This window comes from Myotis yumanensis, unplaced genomic scaffold (genome assembly GCF_028538775.1).
Source record: "Myotis yumanensis isolate MYYU_CA2020_CCGP unplaced genomic scaffold, mMyoYum1.0.hap1 SCAF_8, whole genome shotgun sequence".
NCBI classification, from domain to species: domain Eukaryota; kingdom Metazoa; phylum Chordata; class Mammalia; order Chiroptera; family Vespertilionidae; genus Myotis; species Myotis yumanensis.
Genome location: NW_027223759.1, coordinates 21014407 through 21035003, shown reverse-complemented (window position 1 = coordinate 21035003; position 20597 = coordinate 21014407). Strand labels below are relative to the sequence as shown.

At 53.3% G+C, this 20597-nt stretch overlaps 1 protein-coding gene across 13 annotated transcripts in view; it reads left to right on the top strand.

The window, feature by feature from the left end:
- The window catches only part of TNS1 (tensin 1), a 221249-nt gene extending 210153 nt beyond the window's left edge, over positions 1-11096 (top strand). For all 13 annotated transcript variants that reach the window (XM_070422098.1, XM_070422097.1, XM_070422100.1 and 10 more), the window contains 5 exons: positions 1599-1670; positions 1891-2059; positions 2732-2800; positions 3243-3275; positions 6529-11096. In XM_070422098.1, the coding sequence (XP_070278199.1) occupies positions 1599-1670; positions 1891-2059; positions 2732-2800; positions 3243-3275; positions 6529-6673 (488 nt within the window). In that variant the 3' untranslated portion in view covers positions 6674-11096. The remainder of the gene's footprint in view (positions 1-1598; positions 1671-1890; positions 2060-2731; positions 2801-3242; positions 3276-6528) is intronic.
- The last annotated feature ends 9501 nt before the right edge of the window (positions 11097-20597 follow it).

Sequence of the window (20597 nt, the reverse complement as noted above, 5' to 3'; positions counted from 1 at the left end):
TCTATTTTAAAAAAAAGGAAACATTTATTAAAAAGCTTAACTTCAGGAATGTACATAATTGACTTGCCAGATTGTTCTAAAAAATTCTCTAGAGGCTTAAAGAAATTCAAATGAATTATCAGAATAAGCCTCATCCCAGGAGACAGTCATGGGGAGGACCTTGTCCAGAGGGTGAGATGCGCGTCGGTGGGGAAGGGGGGAGGCAGATTTAGGTCATGGGGCACCCAGGGTGGGAGGTTGGCCTGAACGGACAGGAGACAGCACTCTGGAGAGACCTCTGGAGGAGAGGTGGCTGGGCTCTGCATGGGAAGGAAAGGGGACGGTCAGATATCCCTGGAGTTTTCTAGTCTGTGTGGCTGACAGGATGTCCCCTGACCGAGGCGACACTGAGCTGATAGGAAAGAGCGAGCCGACTTTTGATTGTGGGATGTTTGATTGGAACCCGACAGCCTCAGGACATAGAGGACGAGAATCTGAGTGAGACCTGGGGCCAGCAAAGGAGATTTCAGCTTCTCTCAGAGGGGTGTCCCACCCTTGGAGGATGGCAGGGGACCCCAAGCTCTTCAAATTGAAGCTTCTATTATAGCACAGGCTTCTATTCCCAGCCCCCCAATACACAGCGCCCACAGGAGGGGAATGTGCTTGGCCCTGAACTTGAGGTCTGCAAACTGGGAGCCGAGGTGCCTTCTCCCTCTGTTCAATAATAGGACATTCGGAAGTGCCCCTGGGACTCTCTCCTCTCTTGTGGAGCTCCTGAGGTTTTTGCCCACACAGAAAACCTCCAATATTGTTTGATAGTCTCTATGTATCCAATTCGATTCATTGAATTATTAATGATAATTGACCAGCATTATTAGCTTAAAAGTTCAAATGCAACTTAAATAGCATTATTAACCATGACAGTTAGACACTAATTAAATGATATTTCTACAGAATTTACCAAAGTAATTCAGCAATGATCAAACTGATACTGACATTGTATAAACTAGTAGTTTTCCAAGCCTGATCCCCAGGCCAGCAGCAGCCTCAGCGCCCCTGGGACCTTGTTTAAAATGCAACTATTCTCAAGTCCCGCCTAATCAGGTTCTCTGGTTTTAACAAGTCTGCACAGCAAAGTCTGAAAAACACTGGTGTAAATGGTACTTGATGCTTTTTAATATTGAAATTATAATTGTGCTATTTAAGTGTTTAATGAGTGAGGGCATTTATCGATCTACACAGACATCAATACAAAGAACACCGCCACCAACTGCCACTTGAAGTTATGCTTTATGCCTAGCACTGGGCTAACACTGTACACGGAGCATTTAAAAAACCCACTGAAACACTTCTATCACCATCATTTCCACTTTATAGAAACTTAGCAGGTCCTGGGCTGAGAGTCTCAACCCAGCTCTGTTGGAATCTAGAGCTCTCAACCAGCGAGCAGTTATTGACCATTCCAACTGGACACGCACGTACCGGCTACCAGTGTCTGATATGAAAAGCAGTATCCATTGCACTAAGCATTTGTAGAGCTCACCGTAGGCCCATCCAGACTGGGGAGCCTTTCCAGGTCTAGAATTTTAATTACTGGCTGAATGAAATCTTTGTCTCAGATCCCACAGATGACTCGAAAGATAGCTCGGGCCCTGCCAACTCAACCACCGACCTGCTAAAGCAAGGAGCAGGTGAGTGGCCAGACCTGCCCAGGCCTTTCCTCCTTTCTGCCCTGTCCCCTCCTGCAGGTGCAGGCTGGACATCACTCCCAGACCCAAATGTCTCTGGGTGGGCACACCACATTTCTGGGCTCAGGTGCCTTGGCTTGAAAATTGGCCTGAAGAGAGGACCTGGGAGTCATCCCCACCCACTCCAGCCCCCATGACGTCTCCTTGGGTGGGTTTCTTTCAGCCTGCAACGTGCTCTTTGTCAACTCTGTGGACATGGAGTCGCTCACTGGGCCACAGGCCATCTCCAAAGCCACTTCCGAGACACTGGCTGCTGACCCCACGCCAGCTGCCACCATCGTTCACTTCAAAGTGTCTGCCCAGGGAATTACACTGACTGACAACCAGAGAAAGTAAGACTCTTCTGCCCACTTCTGTGTTAGGCTCTCCTCCTGTGACCCATCTATCCTTCCATTTACCCACCCACTTACCAATTGACTCATGCCTTGTACTCATCTATCTCCCATCCATCCTCTGTCTATCCGGCCACCCGTCCGTCCATCCATCCATCCCCTTGCTCACCCACTCACTAGTTGATCCATCCATCTCTGCATCCATTCATTCCCCATCTACACTCCTCCATTTATTCCTTCACTCATTTATGCCTCCATCTATCTTCCTATCTATCCACCCATTTTCCATCTTTCTACAAATATGTCTGCATTGGGTATACAGCTGCAAATGCAACTGACAAAAATACCTGCTTTCTAGAACAGAGCCCTTCCTCTCATGCTCTCTCTAACATGTCCCCTCACTCCTTTGCTTCCTCCTCCAAGGTACCCCCATTTCTCATCCCTCAATGCCAGTTTCTTTCTCCTTTTCCTAACCTGTAGCATTTGAGAGATGTTTCTCCGACATATCTATCTGTCTCCATGCATTGCTTATGTCCCCAGTATGAGCAGCCCAGGTTATCTTGGTCATCAGGGAGAGGCTGTGTTGACCTACAGCAGCCACAGATAATGGGAAGGTGGCCTGACCTGTCACTTCAACACTCACTCTTTGTCTGTCTGATGTCTGTACCATAGGCTCTTCTTCAGACGACACTACCCTCTCAACACCGTCACCTTCTGTGACCTGGATCCACAGGAGAGAAAGTGAGTCTCATGTAGACACCTTCCCCCCCAGCCAGCTCTAGAACACTGAAGTCTCTGTGTGAGCACATGTGTGTGCAGGTGAACATATGTGTGCGTGTGTGCATTTTTGGTTCAGCTTGAAGATCTGCCTGTGTCTGTGAGAGTGAAAGTAATTGTGCTGGGCATCTTTTTGAGTTTTTCCCACGACAAATTTGGAGACCCTTCCAGGGACTCAAATACCCACTTTTGCCCCCTCTGTCTTGTTCCTGACCCTGAATCTGCTTCTCCTCTCCACACCGGGGAGAGAGCCCTTGAGAGACAGGCCATAGTTCTCTTTAACTGAATGACCCCCAACCCATAGCGGGGCTCCTCTGCCTTCCCCCAGAAGGTCTGGGCATGCATGGGGTTAAGCTCTGGGGAGAAGGTGTAGTGGATTACAGCTGTACCATCTTTCTCTCCACAGGTGGATGAAGACGGAGGGAGGTGCCCCTGCTAAGTAAGTGTGACTTCTCCCCCATCCTGGCTGGCTGGTCTCTTTGTGGGTGGAGAGAGCAGGGCAGGTTGAGAATCCAGGACTAGTTGGAGGCAAAGGGCAGCGAGCGTCACTCAGCTTTGGACCAGGCAGCCAGGTCTTTTGTCTTCTGCCTCCAGTCTTGTCACCTTCCCTCTCCCAGGACTAGGCCAGTAGGGATCTGAGGAATTGGACAGGAAGCCGAGAGTTTAATGAGGTGATGACAGTAGGGCAGGGTTGTTTAAATGATCTTTTCTTCCCCAATCCTGGCCTCCTTAATTCCCATTCTACTCTTTGGGTGGACTTCTGTTTGGCTGGGCTAGACTTCATCAGAACATGGGAGCCCAGAAGGTCTGAATTCGGGGATGACCCTGGGACTTTTTGGTTGATGCCTCCATCCATTCAGCATTTCCTAAGTGCCTCAGAGGAACTTGGCCCTGGGAGGATTCAGACTGACCAGAAGGCTGACTTTGACTCCAAGAGGCCCGCCATTGGCACAGTGGATAGGACACATGTGTAAACGTTAACATGCTGTAGTGGTTTTCGAACTGTGTTCCACGGAACCCTACAATCCTCAGGTTGTAACTGAGCTCTTAAGAGGGGAGGAAAAACCTTGTTATAATGTGCAGTTATGTATCAGTATGAGTCAGGTTTTTCTCTATATCACAAAACCCAGGCAAAGTGTGGGAATAACCTGGCTACTGAAGCTGACACAGATTGCCATTATGGTCTGTAATTCCACACTTTAGTCTGCTGGGCTCATGCAAACATGGGCTCACGTTTCTACTGATTGAGTTTGTAATGGTGTGCTGTTGGATTGATACATTTATAGCCATAAACACTGCTGTCACTTTTCTATATTTGGACTTCATATAAGATTGTTTTAGAAAAAGAAAAATTTCTCCGTTAAAAAATTAAAACCACTTCTGTATGCAACATGCCAACAGGGTGCAGCTCATCGTGTCTGTGGATATCACTGAGGAGAGTGCATGGGATAGATTCTAGGCAGGGGGAGATTCAGGGTGGTTTGGGGGAAGAACTTACATTAAAAAAATGGGTCTTAAAAGACAGGCACAATTAGAATAGGTAGTAATGGGTGTGGGGGTGGGACAGAGACCATTTCGAGGGGACAGGGAGGCATGGCCACCAGAGTGCAAGCTTCCTGAAGGCAGGGTTGTCTGTCTCATGGGAAGGGCTGGTGAATATTTGTCTAATGAAGAAATGAGAGGACAGATGAGGCAGCAGGAGGAGAGTGAGGAGGAGTCGCAGTGAGGCCACCTTGGTCAAGAAGGAATGGAACTGACCCACAGTTAGTTAGCATGATCAGCAGCGGGGCTATGTGGGATGAAAGGGACCTCGATGTGCCCCAGGTCACAGAAAGAATTAGCAGCCCAGCGGAAGGAGGACCCAGGAGTCCAGCCATCTCAAAGCTTGCCCCACACTTGCCTCAGCCTTCTCCTGGGCACACAGGGGTCATTCAGGCCTCCGTGTCCCTGCCACCAACCAGGAGGCCAGAGCTTTATATTTGAGGAAGCTCCTGCTCACTGACCACTGGGCTCTGTGTGGGGAGACGGGTCAGGGACAGGAGTGGGCTGATCCCAGGCCTGTAACTCATTCTCCTCATTCAGGAACTGGTTTTGCACTGAGCTTCCTGCTGGCCTGGCCTTGCTGGCCGGCCACTGGCTCAGGGAGCCGACTGCGGATGGGACTAAGGCAGTGGTCGGCAAACTGCAGCTCGCGAGCCACATGCGGCTCTTTGGCCCCTTGAGTGTGGCTCTTCCACAAAATACCACGTGTGGGTGCACATATACAGTGCGATTGAAACTTCGTGGCCCATGCGTAGAAGTCGGTATTTTGTGGAAGAGCCACACTCAAGGGGCCAAAAAGCCGCATGTGGCTTGCGAGCCGCAGTTTGCCGACCACTGGACTAGGATGAGGCACACGGATGCCTGAGGCCTTGAAGTAAGGAAGGTCTAACTCTCAGGTCCTTATAAGTGCTCCTCCATGCCCTTGGGGTTGAGGTTTCTTGCCTGGACCCACTTCCCTAAGCAGAGAAAGGAATTGGTTGTTGTTGAGCTGGCCCTGGGAGCCTTGGAGCTGAAGTAAACATCAAGCGAGGGAGGCAGGGGGTGTTTAGGCTATGAGGCTGGCAGACTCTCCACCATGGCAGAACCTGGCCGCCAGGGTTGGTGGGCCTTCATGCCCACAGCTCAGAGCCTCTCTCCCCTGGTGCCCTGAGTGCCCTCCACTGCACCAAGGAGCCCAGCAAGTCTGGAAAGGGGATTCAGGGGTTGGTCATGGCCCCAGGCTTTTCCACTACTTAGACCATTGCCCCAGACCTCTGGCTCAGTGATTCCCAGGCCCTGAAACAGCTGTAGGAAGCCCAGGGTGTGTACACACATGCATGTGCACGGCTGCAAGCCCGACCTAACTTTTCTAATTTTGGCTGTTGTGGTCTAGTCCCAGGGAGAGGGGTTCCATCGGAATCCCCAGCTGTCCCGATTGCTCCATCTCACTCTAATTAGCAACACGCTGACTAGGAGGGGACCTGAGCTCACATTCTGTTCTCTGCTCTCATATTTTTAACTCTGTTTTGCAGAGAGAATGCCAGCTCACTCCAGTCTTGGTGCAGGGAGTGGGGGTTGGAGGAACAGGTGTGGGGTCTCTCTCCCCCTCCTCCCATTCTCCGGAGCCCAAGAGAAATTTGTGTGTGGTGGTCGGGGGGAGGGTCGTGACCCTTGTCCTTTTGTCTCCCTGACCTTCTCCAGGTGTCTGAGGAGGCCCAGCCCTTTGACGGGCAGGTGGCATTTTATTCATTTGCGTTTGTGTGGTGTATAAGAACAGTTGGGTAGGGGCGGGGCTGAGATGGACTGAGAGAAGCTCAGCTAGGAATGTCCCCATTTTATTTTTGGTCTCGTATCCACCTCTCTGTCTAGTCTTGTCACTTGCCTGCAGCTCCTCCTCCCTACTCCTCCTCCACCCCACCACAAAAGGGGAATTTCTGTGCCTCCCCTGAAACCAGTGCCACTGTCATTTCTTGTCACTTGACTGCCTTGTCAGTGGAAGAGAGAGAGGGTTCTCTTTTGGTCTCCCCCACCCCAATCCCTGTGCTCAGGAGATGGGGACAGATGCGGGGAGAAGTCAGCCTGAAGATAAGCTTGCTCACTTGGGCACCTCTCCAAGGTCTGGCCCCTCCTGCCCTCCCCACACACCTGTCACCCCTCTCCTGCCCCTGCAGGCTCTTCGGCTTTGTGGCCCGGAAGCAGGGCAGCACCACGGACAACGCCTGCCACCTCTTCGCTGAGCTTGATCCCAACCAGCCTGCCTCCGCCATTGTCAACTTCGTCTCCAAGGTCATGCTGAGTGCCGGCCAGAAGAGATGAACTCACCCCATGCCCCGGGCCAGGGCAGTGGGGATGGGGCATGTGGGGAGGGGACCCATGAATCCTGACCATCTCTGAATCCAGAAGGAGGACTTTGGGCCAATTTTGGAGAAGGAGAGAAGAAAGTGTGACATGGGGAGAGGGAAGTGAATTGCGGAGGGGCAGGGGAGAGAGGGAGAGAAAGAAAGAAAAGAATGGAGGAGGATAACTCGGATTCCCTTGGGTAGATGGCTACTGCGCAACCCCCAAAGTCTCCAAAACGAAGCAGGTCCACCTAACTCCCTCTCACCCTCACAGGAGGCAGAGCTGGCCTCCTTGGGGACCCATATTTTGGGGGGAAATGGAAAAGTGTCTCCATAGCCCAACCACTTTGCAAGGAGAAATCAAGTCAAGAGAATCTTTTTCTGGCCCCCTCTAGGGTACATTGTCAAACCAAAAGGAGCCAGCATGGGACGTCACGTGGCGGAACTTTGGCTTTGAAAGTATCTCAGGCCCGAGGTACTAAGGCCTCTCTGCTCTGCCTCTGATGTACAGTTTGTGTGGGAATGTATGTAGGGTTGTGTATATATCTGCCCCCACACCCTCACACTCAGATTTATATTCGACTCTCAGCTAGAATTGTAAACAGGTGTACTTGTCCATGTTCCACATGTGCACACATGTGCATACTGTCCAGAGGTCAGAGTTGGGATGACCCAGCATCAGGGAGGGGACACCAGCCTTCTTCCCCAGGAGCACCCAGGAATATGGGTAACAGGCTCTGACTTGGTCCCCGCACCTGCACTCTAGTGGCCCTGCGTGCCGCCAGCGTCTTCTCCTTGGCAAAGACCCCGGCAGGAGTGGCGGGACCACTGGTTGGAGGAGATGGAGATGAGAATTTCCATAGTCTCGGAGAAGAGACCCATCAGCCACAGTGGCTTTGACCTCCAGGCATCTTCCCCAAGTTGTGTGGCAAGGTGGGCAGGCCACTCCCCCCAGCTCTCAGTCCTCAGCCCATTCTTGGCTGCCAAGACCACACCAGCCTTATCTCAGACCGGCTTATCTGCATGATATCTTTTTGGGTGCTGGGGATTAAGCCTTCTGATCTGCCCAGCTCTGTTCTGTCCTGCAGGGTCCTCCTGTTGGGCTCATCCTAGGGAACCTGCTTCCAAGAGCCCTGCTCAGCAAGGCCCAGGGGATGCCTGGGGTCCTGTCCTCCCATCTGCTGGGGTTTGGGGCCTGACTTCTGTTGGGCTGTCCAGGTGACTCAGCAGAGCTCTGGGCTGCTGCCTATATACCACATGGCCTATTTACAATACCAAAGCCTTGCTGTTCCCACTTCTGCCTTGGTTTCCCCAGCAGAAACAAGCTGCCCGGGAGCAGAGGGCCTAGAGTCCGCCTGGGCAATTGGGAACCCCCCGACCTCCACCCAAGTACTCTCAGCTGGAATGGAAAAGTCACCAGGACTCCATTCTCGAGGGGCTTCTTAAGCCTCCTGGGGTCCCTTGGAGAGAGGCATTGTACTGATATATAAATATATATAATATATATGTGAGACATACTGACAGAATCTGTAAGCTAATAAAATATAAGAAAAGGTTAAAAAAAGAATAGGTAAATTGACAAGAGGTATTTATTGTTTTCCCATATTGCTTTATTGCCTCCCTGGGCAAAAACCAGTTCCCATCCCTCTTTCTATATATAAGGGAAGCCTGAAATGTAGGGGCCTTTATCCTTGGAGCAATCAGGGGTCTCCTTGCCCTGGCCTTGGCCTTCCCTAGACTTTGTCGGGGGCTCAGCAGTGAGGGGTGCACGTGTTCCATCTCCTTTGGCTCCCTCTTTTCTGGCAAGCCTAGGCCTCGGCCACCAGGTCCCGAGAGGAGCCCCCTCACCAGGGCTGGAGCGGGTGTGTGAGCCAGCGGGGGACATGGGTGAGTGTGGTGGGCATGGGGAGTGTGTGCGTCTTTTGTATTTTTTCTCCTCCAAGAAGCTGTATCTGTGTGGACATACTGTTTCAGGGAGTTAGAAAGGAGAGTGTCTAACGAAGACGGGGAGCAGCCCCCGGCTTCCCAAAGATTGAAACCTTGTGCTTGGTGACTAAGGTTCTTCCAAAGTGCTCTTCCTTCTGAGGCATTCAAGCCAGATCCTGGGGTTCCCTCTCCCCCTTCCCCACCTCCCCTCTCTCTTCCATAGGAGAGATTCCACCCCTTCCTTTGTCAATATCTAACCTCCCACTGGACAGTCCAGGACTCTCCTCCTAGTCTGGACGTCCTCTCCACCCTGAGGCCAGCGGAGGGTTAGCCCATCGGGCAGACCCGGGCCCAGGGTCAGCCTTCTCACATGCTTGCCCACCGCCAACCGCAGCCCACCTCCCGGGCCTGAGCTGAGGGTGACCCCACAAGCAGGACCTAGGGGTGCTGGGGAGCTGATTCTCTCCCTCTCTGGGTCACTCTGGAGGGAGCTGGTTTCCTAGAGTTTGGCTTTTCCAGAGGAATGGGGAAGGCACCTCAGTCTCCACGAGGTCCCCCCTTTGGGTCAGACACTGGCTGGGAAGACACTGTAGTCCTCCCATCTCACAGGTTGGGCCCGTGCACCCATGCGCACAAGTGCACACACACACACACACACACACACACGCACACACACGGCAGCACTGCAGTATATTCTTGCCAAAGATGTCCTTTAAAAGAAAGCACTTTTAATAATTATTATCGTGTAAATGTTTATCCTTTCCTCTCCTCCCCCTCCCTCAACATATTTGCTGTTGTTTAGTGTTGAACCCGTTTGTCAGCCAGGAGAGTGCTGTCTGGTCTTGAAAGTAGGCTGGGGCGTGGGGTGGGGTGGGTCCGGGAGAGGCATGGTCAGCGTGTGACTCAGCTACACAGCCCCAGGCGGGCTCAGCCCGGCCCCAGGCCCCGCCTGCTTCTGGCTGTCGTCCAGCCAGGCCTCTGAGGCAGGGAGGCAGGCCCAGTGCCTCCACGTGGCTCTTCCCAGGTGGAAGGAGAGGGGATGACCGGGAATGGGAACAATGGAGAGCAGACCCCAGAGGGGAAATAGGGAGGAAGTGAGCTGTTTGATCAGCCTCCAAGGTGACTGGCATCCCCTCCCCTGAGGTCATGTGTTCTGGCTCCCTTGTCTAGCCAGTGTTTGTCCCAGGTTTGGGAAAGGCCTTGACCTGGTCCTCATGGCAGCCTTTCCTGCAGCCGCTCTGAGCTCGTGGACGGCCAGGATCCCTCCTGCACTGGGCTTTGGGGAGTCCCTGGGTGTGTCAGAAGCTGGCAGGACAGGGTGATGGGCTTGGTGGCTGTGCCACCAGAAGAGGAGGCAGCTGGCTGAACGAGTGTGGCCCTTCCAGGAAGGGGCTCCCAGGAGGGAGATGAGGGGGCGTTCTCCTCCCTCAGATGGGCATGAGCAGAGATGGGCAGACTCCTCACAGGTGGGACAACACCTATGCCCTGTTGTGCACCGCCACCCTGCCCTGGGGTCTCCTCCCTTTGTTCCCAGCTTCAGAAGCTGGGGAGATCAAGGGGCCAATGCCCGAGTCCAAGGGCAGCCTCTGCCCCTGCATCGCCCCACACTCAGGGTCCTTGGAGAGGTCAGAGGCTGGGCCCTGGAGCCACTCTTCACTCAGGGCCAGGCCCCGGAATCTCGAGACCAGAGTCCCCTGGCAGTGGTAACACAGGACGTGTGTGCGCGTGCGTGCAGGTGCAGGTGTATGTGTGTGAGTAGTTGGCGCATCTCTCTAGGGATCTTCAGGGTTGGGTTGGAGGAGGTGGGCGATAGGAGGATGTCAAGTTCAGTATCATCGGGCGGAAGGAATCAGGAGGCGAGGCCTGTAGGGCCCTGACGGGTGGAATCTCAGTGTTGGCGATGGGGTGGGCTCTGCGGTCCTCAGATGACCCAGATGTTGGAGGACCTGTGCTTATTTCCCACGCCTGGCTCTTCCCAGCGGTGAGGCAGTTGTAGAGGGATGTCCCAAGTTGGGTTTCTAATCAGTGTTAAGCAGTTGAGACTCTCCTGTGTCCGTGTTGGGTTTGTGTGTGTGTGTGTGTGCGGAGCACATCAGTGTCTGCATGCGTCTCCCTGTTTCTCCCCTCCCTCTGATGTGTCATTCAAAACAAATGTAAGGAGTTCCTCACCCCCCCCCCCCCCCCCCCCCCCCCGCCCACCCCACGTCCCCTGCCTTCCAGGCCTTCCCTCTGCAGGAAAACCAGAATAACCCGCCCTCCTCCCGTGCCCTGACTGTGTATTTATATAGATGGAAATATACTTTCTATTTTGTATCATTGTGCCTATAGCCTCGGCCGCCTTGTATAAACCCTGATATGCTACTTACCCTGGACATGAATGTGTTGTACACCGAGGCTGCCTGCTCTGTCGGCGGCTTTGTTTCTTTGCGATCCATTGTATGGCTTTATAAATGATAAAGTGAAAGAAAACCTGGGCTGTTGTCTAGCTGTGTTGTTTGGAAAGGGGTCTGCCAGGTCTCTGGTGGGCAAAACACCGCCTCCCCGACGCTCTGGCTGTGGCTCCAGGGCTGCCTCCACCGGACCACTCCCCTGGTCCTCCCAGCCGCTTCCCACCTCCAGGCCTTGGTTCTGATGACTGTGAGTTTTCATCTGTAACCTTTCTGCTGGAAGACAAACTCAACTCAAATTGGCTTACGAAAATAAAAAAGGAATGTATTGGCCCCTGTGACCAAGAAGCAAGCACAGCTGGACCCAGGGGCTCAAACGGTGGAACCAGGAATGTGTCTCCATCCCTCGGCTCCGACTCGGCTCAGTTCATAGGCAAGTTCCATCCCGGTGGTCCTGGGTGAAGTTTTTGCCATTCAGCAAGTTTGGGGTGGTACCTACCGAGGCATGCCCAGCGCAGGGCAGAGTGCCCTGGGAGATCGCACGTGCTCACGTGGCAGCTCCAGCTCCCCATCGAGCTGACAGTGCAGCTGGGAGGTGGCTCAGGGCTGATTCGAGCACATGGGTGCTGAGACCCCTGTGGGCCAGCACAGTGAGCACAGGGCAGCTTCTCCCACTGCTTGGTCTCAGTTTTACACTAAAAAATCATTGAGGACCCCAAAGAGCTTTTGTCCATATGGGTCCTACCTTTCCATACTTACCATGCTCTAAATGAAAACTGAGAACATTTAAAAAATGTCTACCAATTCCCTTCCATAGCAATATTCAACTGACGACATCTGAACATAAATAGAAATTTTATGAAAAGTGATGTTATCTAAAACAAAAAAGATTGGGGTAAAAAGTAACACAGTTTTTCATTTTCCAAAGCTCTCTCACGCCTGGCTTCTCAGAAGGCAGCGGGTTCTTCTACTGGCTCCTGGGTTCCCTTTGTTGTGATACCACACACGTGCCTCTGGGAGTGAAAAAGACGAGAGCTTAGTATTACTAAGGAAATAGTTTTGACCTCACACAACCCCTAAAAGCATCCCTGGGCCCCCTGGGCCCTCAGACTGTCCTCAGAGAACTCCTGTGAGGGATACAAAGACAAAGAAGCCCGGCCGCTGCCTGTGGTGGAGGAGGACTGTGTATTTCAGACCTACTATGTGCTAGCCATTGTCAGGTCTCATCTTCCCAGTGCACCCGTGAGGCAGGTGGCATTAGACCCAAGTGACAGATAAGGAAACCGAGGCTGTGAGAGGTCACACTGCTTCTAATGGGCACAGCTGGTGCTTGTCACTACTGGCGATGGCTGGCATTGGCAGACCTCGCTGAACATGTGTGTTTTCTCATGCACACAAAACCGGTGAGATAAGGGTTGTCCTTGTCCTCATTTTACAGAGAAAGAAAGGGGTTCAAAGAGGCTGGTAACAGAAAGGGATGCTTTGAGAGGGGTGAGCTCCCTGTCCCTGCAGGTGTCCGGGAGAAGGCCTGTGGAATACCCTCCCTAGCCTCCATCCTGGGTGTGGCCGCAGGCACAGCCTCAGAGAGCCCCCTGATCCCAGCCAAGCCCAGAGTGCAGGTGTGGCTGGGTCCTGCCTGGGAGAGCGCTGGCCTCAGAACCAGGCAGGGCTGGGTTTGGTTCTGACTCTGCTGGAACCTCGGGAGAGCTTTCTCTCTCTCTCTGGGCCCCAGTGTTCTCATCTGTAAAATGGGATAACGCCTCCCCCGGAGGGCTGGTGTGAGGATGAACACGCAGCACGGCCCTGGGTCTACTGCTGGGCTGCAGGCCCTCAAGGAATACGCACTTCCTTTCCTTTCCTTTGCCTCCTGCCTCCTCCGCACCATTTCCTTGGGCCTCTGGGCCTCTGGGGAGACTTGGCAGCAGAGAGAACTTGGAGCTGAAAGCCTCCCAAATGATATTGATCTCGCTGGCTCCTGAGTCCAGACCACAGCGCGTGGGGATGATGGTACTGCCGCCTCCACGGCTCCAGCTTTTATGGGGTTTAGAGATCATCTCTGGCCATCGAGACAGGATGTCCGGGGTCTGGGCCCTCCTCCGAGCCTCTGCTCCACTCCCTGACTCCCGGGCCAGACTTGGGAAATCTCTCATTCCTGTATCGGGTCCTGGGAAACTAGGGGGCGTCTGTGAGGTCGCCAGCCCCCTGCCCTCCCCCAGGCCCATATCCTGCATTGACCTGGCAGCACCACGGCCCCTCCTTCCGGGAACTTGGGATGGTTGGGGACATTAGGAGCAGGGGCCACATGGGGCAGAGGCCCTTGAGGAAGGCAGGAGACCACCCGGCAGACACGGAGAAAGCCTCACAGCCACAGAGCTTTCGAGCTGGTGGAGACCTCGGGGCTACCTTGAGGTAAGTCAACCAGTCAGTCGGTTAATTCACCAGATACACTATATTGAGCACCCACTATGTGCACTGAGCAATACTGGGGTGTTCGTGTCCCTCGCAGCACCCAGGTCTAATGGCAGTGGGGGAGGGAGAGTGGGGAAGACATATAAAGAATCAGCAAGTACGGAACTATGATGGGATAAGTGCCCAGGGGGGAAGCCATGCAGCAAGAATTCGTTAATGGATGTAGGGGGCCTTGTGGGGGAGGAGGAAGGTGTCCCTTAGGGAGTGACACTTCCCAAACGCCAGGGTTCCCAGGGTGGACAGAAGTGAATTAGGCAGAGGAGGGAGAAGAGGCGTTTCAGGCTGAGGAGACAGCATGTGTCAAGGTCCAGGGGCAGGAGGAGCAGGGTGTGTCTGACCCTATGTGCCTCCCCTGGGTGGCAGGTGTGACAGTTGTAACTTGACCTTCGTTTGAAGGCCAGGGGGAGTAGTGGTTAAGTGCACAGGGTGAGGTGTCAGGTCGCCTGGGTTGAGGTTTTGGCTCCATCTTACTAGCTGTGTGACCTTGGGCATGTTGCTGGATGGCTCTGCTTCTGTTTCCACATCTTGTAAATGTGGATGGTAACCGTGGCACCCAACTCGGGTTCTTGTAGGAAGCGAGAGTCTATACCTGTAGAAATGGCTTGGGGCAGCACCTGGCAAACAGTAAATATTAGCTACATATCTTGTTTATTTGATCTTTTTTCCCCTCCCTCACTAGACGATAGTCCCTGAGAGCAAGGACCCAGGTCTGGAGCAAGGAGGCCGCCCCATCAATGTTTGTGGAAGGAGCGAGGTAACAAGGTCAGTGTAGCCAAAAAACGCCGGGGTCGGGGAAGTTGAGGCAGAGAGGGTAGATGGGAGAGAGGGCTTCCTGGGTCATGTGAGAGGGTTGGTGTTTGTTGTGAGGGAAGGGGAAGTTTTTGAAGGTTCTTAATTGAGGGGCCATGGGATCATGCTGGCATTTTGCAAAGATGGCTGGGCTGTGTTTCAGTACCCATTGAACTCCAAGTATATGTTAGATGTTGTATTAAGTGTTTTATTGTGATCTTATTTGTCTATTTCTAAAATGACCCTGAGAAATAGATATACAACTAACTAAAGAAATGAAAGCTTAGAAAGATTAATTTCCCCAAGATCTCATAGCTGGAAAATGCTACAGAAATGATGGCTTAAGATCACTTTAGCTCTCTATTGTTTAGGATACTAGTTCATCTTCCATAACAGAGATCCCAAATTATCAAACATTTAAATGTGATAGAAGTTTCCTTCTCTGTCGAGTAAAGGCTTCAGCTTGTATTACAGCTCTTCCCATAAAGTTGTTCAGGAACTCTGGGTGCCTTAGTTTTGATGCCCTGCCATCCTCAATATGTGGTTCATTATGGTTGCACTAGCTCCTGCCATCGCAACTGCATTCCAGTCCACGGAAAGCCAGAAAGAGGAAGGGAAGGCATGCTCTTCTCTTTCAGGACACAGTACATGGTTTGCATTGTGGTATACATTATATCTACTCAGATTGCAATGGCCAAAACCATCACATGGCCTCAACTGGCCGCCAGAAAATGTTACTTCTGTGCTCTTCAGCCATGAGTTCAACCATACTTCTGGGGACTTGTTGCTAGACGAAGCAGAGGAGAGTGAGCATGGCGAGTAACTGTTAGTTTCTGATTCACCCTCCAACACCAGCAGGACGGAGAACCCCTCTGTGGCTCCAGAAGCAGGAGGTGAGGCCTGCACCGTGCTGCTGTCTGGGGCTACACCCAGAGGACGCTCAGCAGTAGGTCTGGAAAAGCTTAGTCATCGATTAGACACAGAGGTGATGGGAGGAGAAGAATTGGGGAGGACTGTTTGCACAGTCTGAGCTGAGCTGAGAAACCTTGGGTTGAGCAGCAGAGGAAGAGTTCGGAGTTGGACGTGTTGAGGGAAGCAGATGTGGGGCTTCTGGGTGGAAATGTTCACTTGGCTATTAGAAGCGAAGGGTCAGGGCTGGAGATGAGGTTCAGGAGCTATAATAGTTGCACAGCCCAGTGGTTGCCCTTTTTCATGGGAAGGACCTGACCTACAGGCATGGTCCCCAGTGGCTGTGTCTGTGTGTTGAGGTACCTGACCACTTCCTCCCCATTATATGGCAGGCTGGTCCAGGGGCGAGTAGCCAATTCAAGTCAGGACCATCCAAGGTCCTCCCTGGACTGGAGAAAGGAGAAGAGAAAGGGTCTGTGTCCAAGGTGGCTGGCTGCATGGGCTTCTCAACATCATTTCCATAGAGGTGATGAGACACGGGAGAAGGGTGGGCCTGTGTCTCAGCACAAAGGACAGGGACGGAGGCAAGGCAGAGGTCCCTGTGTTCCACGTGTGGCCCAGAAACCGCAGAGAGAATAGCCTGACTCACAGGGCCACGCAGACCAGATGATGGACATGTCAGGGGTGACCTCTGGGGACAGAAGACTTGAGGTCCAGATGGGCCTGCCTCAACGCCTTGGCACCACTGAAGCTCCAAGTATTGGGCACAACTTCAGGTTTCTCACTACTTCAGTGGAGAGGCTTATGTGATGCAGAATGTAAGTGGAGTCAGAAAAATCGTGTTTTTGTGGATTCAGATTCATCGTGGCCTGAAGGCATCGTGGAGTGAGGAGGGTCAAGGGACCAGGGGCACATCCATGTGTGGGGAGGAGGGGAGGAGAGGAGGAGAGGAAGAGGGTGCTGGAAGGAGACAGAGTTCTCAGAAAGGAAGGAGAACCTGGAAGGATTGCTGTCTTAGCAGGCAACTGAGCGACATCTTCCAGAAGGAGGAAAAGGCTGGTCAACAGTCCAGCCACCTCCTTAGAATCCAGTCGAATGAGCTCTGGGAGAAAGTCATGGGATTTGACCAAGAGGAGGTCATCCTGGTGTTTTCCTCTGGGGAAGGAGTGATAATGAGGTGGGAGCTGGGGGTGAGGAAGTGGCTCAGCACCGTGTCTGGCTGAAATGTTTGCAGAGTTGGTGACTTGATGCGTAGCAGGAAGTGCAGACACAGCACGTGTGGACAGCTCTTTAAAACCCCGCCTGCTGCCCACCCCAACTTCTTTCCCTGAGCTCTGCCCTCTGTTGTAATGGGGTCACATTGGCCTAGGTTTCCCCACGTGAAACAGGGATGGGGAAGGCAGAGACCAGGAAAATAGATTTGACCTGGAAACCGGAAGCCCCCTTGGGTGGCCTCTCAGATGGAGCTGTGTGACACGGAACCCTGATCGTCCCTGCGGGGTATTGGCAGGTGTCAGCTGGGAGGGAGAAGCCGCCTCTGAATGACACTCCTTCAGAGGACTAAAGCCAGGGAACTCTACCCCACTGAGATAAGGAGGTGAAATCCAGGTGAGACGCAGCCTGAGCCTTTGTGTGCGGGTGTTACATTACCCCCTCTCACCCACTTCCTCCCTCCACTTCCTGCTCCAGAGCTCATGCCCAGCCTCTGATAACCCAAATCTGGGATTGGCTGGCGGGTACACAGGCAGGCAGGGAGTGGGCACCTGGGGAGGGTGTCTGTCCCTCATCAGACAGGTGGGTGTTTGGGACCTGCAGGGGGAAGCCGAGGAGGCAGTTCCCCTTCTCACCTGTGTAGCGCCTCCACCTTCCCTAACCAGCTGCTCTTTCCCTCTTCCTTTCCTATTTGTTGTGCCCTCACTTCCCATCACTGCTCTTTTTCTGTCTCCCCGGCAGCTTCCCAGTCCCCACCCACCAGTCACCTGTTGACAGGCTGTTGATGACGGTGGTCCTTCGTGGAGGATGGATGGAGACCGGGGAGCCTCCCTTCCCAGGGACCTTGGAGAACAGGAGAGGCCTAGGCGTGGGGTGGTGGGTGGGGGGAGAGCTCAGGGAAGATTTTGGAAATCCAGACAGAGGGATTCTGTGATCTGTGGTTTTCCACTCCAGCTTTAGGGCAGGCGGATGGCTTCCCAGTGCAGGCACGGGCCTATGGCTCCCTCCAGCGCCCATCAGGGGCACTGCAGTCACTCCTGTGCCTCCTGGAAGAGGTCATAGTGGCAGCTGGCTGAGAGACACGGTTAATAGTGAGCTGGAATCAGAGAGTAACTGGCACTTAGAGGCAGACTGTTTATTAAGAGCTCCAGGGGACCTGAAGTCCTCTGTTCCCATCAGAAATCACCCCTCCTATGGATTGGAGCTGGTCCAGAGCCTCACTGACCTGCAGGTAGCCAGTGGTGGCAGGAGCCGAGGAGGCCCTGGGCCCAAGGTGTGGCTCAGTGGAAGGGGCACTGGACAAGCAGCCAGGATACTTGGGCACAGTGGCGGCTGGATAAGAAAATCCCCCTCAAAATCCCCTTTTTAGCACGGGCCCCTCGGACAGATGATGTTTCTGGGTGCCTTTTCGCAGCCCTGTATGACCTGTTCCATGTTCTTACTCCCTGGTCGGCAAGGCCAACCTGCCCACCCCCTGCAGTGGGCCTGCTGTCCACCCTCTCTGCCCAGTTGGCAGGGCAGGCGAGTGTCTCTCCTACAGTCCCAACTGCCCTTTGGAAAGGCCCCGCCCCTGGAAGTTCTGTTCTGCTCACCCTTCCATTTGAGCACATGCTCGGACGTTCCAGCTCCCACTGAGATGGGAAGCAGCTGCTTCCCGTCCTGGGGATCTGGGTCTGAGAACCAGGCATGCCGGCATCTGTCCTCCCCGGGGCCTGGCTAGTTTACTTCCCTCTTCTTGTAAGTCAGCGTCCCCCAGGAAGTGAGTGAGAATGAACATCCATGTTTCTCTTGAGGACTCTCATTCCTCTGATGTTACCAAACTGCTCCCTGGTCTTTACGAAAGAGCATCTGATTGGAAACAAAAATAAACACGTGAATAGGCCTCCTTTCCCTGAAGAGCAGCAATGGTGGGTGACTCTGAAGGGGCAGGACCAAAGCACTGGTAAACCAGCTGGAAAACAAAGACAGGAAAACATTCTCCTTTCACCAGCACAGAAAGCATGAGCACATGGTGGGGGAGGAGTAGCCTTTAAGCCCTTCCAATCTGGGCTTCATGACCCCAGGCCAGTTATCTGACCTCTTGATGCCTCAGTTTCCTTGTCTGTAAAATGGGATAGTAATGACTTCCTGACAAAGTTATGTGACTATAAGTGATTATATATGTAGAATGTCTAGTCCGCTGCTTGTGGGGGTTATCGGGAGGGAAGGAACATTTATTGACTATGATGTGCCAGGCCTTGTGTCAGATGCATAGGATTTTATTTACAATAAACTCAATGACCTGGTCATTATCATCCTCATTTCACAGATAAGCAAACCAAGGCTCAGAGAAGGTGACAATTCAGCTCATAAGAGCTGGCCAAAGGGTTTGACCCCCCATCTCTCTGCTTTTAAGACTGTGCTTATTTAGAAAGGTGTGGATGGGGTGGAGGCATGAACCTGCTGAGGGTAGGTCCTGAGAAAGAGAAGTCCTGTGAGACCAGAGGGGAGAAGATGAGAGGTTGTGGGCACAGGACTCAGAGAGGAGAGTCAGGGCTCTTGAGCTCTGGGACCACCTCATCTCACCAGGCCCTTAGAAAGCAAGGCGGCTGAGCTCAGAGAAGGGAAGGGGCTTTCCCAGGTCACTTGACCTCTTTGAGCCTGGCTGGTCCAAAGATCCAGTGATAGGACATTCTAGAATAGGCATCAAGAGGCTGACAAGCCTGGGCACAGTCTCCATGATGCTTTGGGGAAGAATCCAGGGCCTGGACACAGGTGACACAGGGCGCAGGACCACAGGGGGCAGTGGCGACTCCCTTGAAGAGGGGGTGGTGGTGGGAAGCATGAGGGTCAATATGGGGGGCCTCCTGCCCAGAGTGGAGCTGGGAGAGCTCCGAGACAGCACTTGAGGGAGGGGTTACTTCCCCTGAATTGGGGGTGGGAGGGTGGGGCTGGGATGCTCCTGGGCTCAATAGGAGAGAACCAATCTCAAGGGAATGTTGGGAAGAGGGAAGAAGCCACAGAGAGGCTCGGTTTAGAGTCTGTGTCAGTCAAACATCCGGCTGTGACCAGGGAGGCCAGTCACCCGGGCCAGAATCCCCTCACACTTTAAAAGACAGCGGAAGGAGAGTCCTGCCACCTTCCTACCTCAGTCCAGGTCCTGGGACAGGGGCTGGTTTTCAGGATGGAGGCTGTAAGGCATCAGAAAGAGGATGTCGCCCTCTTGTGGCCATGGCGGTACTGCAAAGCCGAGGCCGGAAGATCAGAGGAAGCGCCCCAAAGAGCCACAAGTCCCAGTTGATGAAACACTTTGGAGCTCCTCCTAGGTGTCAGGCTCCCTCCTGAGCGAGGAGCAGGAGCAGGGTGCAGGGAGACAGCAGCAGCAGTTTCAAGATGCGTGAGAGTGTGGTTTGCTCCGAGGTACTCTGGGGCTCTAAGGCTCCCGGCACACTACAGTAGCCGCAGTGGCGGGGACTAGAACAAAAGGACGTGCACTGAGCTCCTAGCATGAGCCAGGCTCCGGGCTACCCACTGAGGATGCAGAGACGGGTCGGAGCTGGCCCAGACCCTCCACGGTCTATGCTGGACACAGTAGAGAGACCAGGTGGCAACCACGCATTCATCTCCAGGGTGGAGGAACAGGGTTAGGGGCACAGCCATTTCTCCCTGGAAGGGTTTCTGAGCAATACCCGGGCCTCTCTACTCCTCAGCCTCAGTCTTTTTCAGGCGACCCCTGTGAAAGGGTCGTTCGACCCCCAAAGGGGTCGCGACCCACAGGTTGAGAACCGCTGCCAGTCTTTTGGGGAAGAGTCTCATCGGGTTGGGAGTCTGGGAGGAGGAATGGACTTAGCAGTCCAGCACCCCGTGCTTGCTCTCTGCCCCCAGGGAGCCAGCAGGCTCTCAGAATGTTTGCATTCCAGTCTCCTCCCTGCCAGGTGCAGGGGCCCGTCCTGTGCAGGGGCCTGTGGGTGCTCAGCACTGCTCCTCTCTGCAGCGATATAGGAGCAGGTTCCTGAGGCCACAGATCTAACGTCACATTCTCTAACCGGCATGATCACTAATGTCTTGATATTCATCTTCTGACTTTTGATCAATATCTCAATTGTTTCTGAACTCAGGAGTGGAGAGATAATGTTATTTATTGATCCTCCAAAGCCCTAGAGCAGTGGTTCTCAACCTTCCTAATGCCACGACCCTTTAATACAGTTCCTCATGTTGTGGTGACCCCCA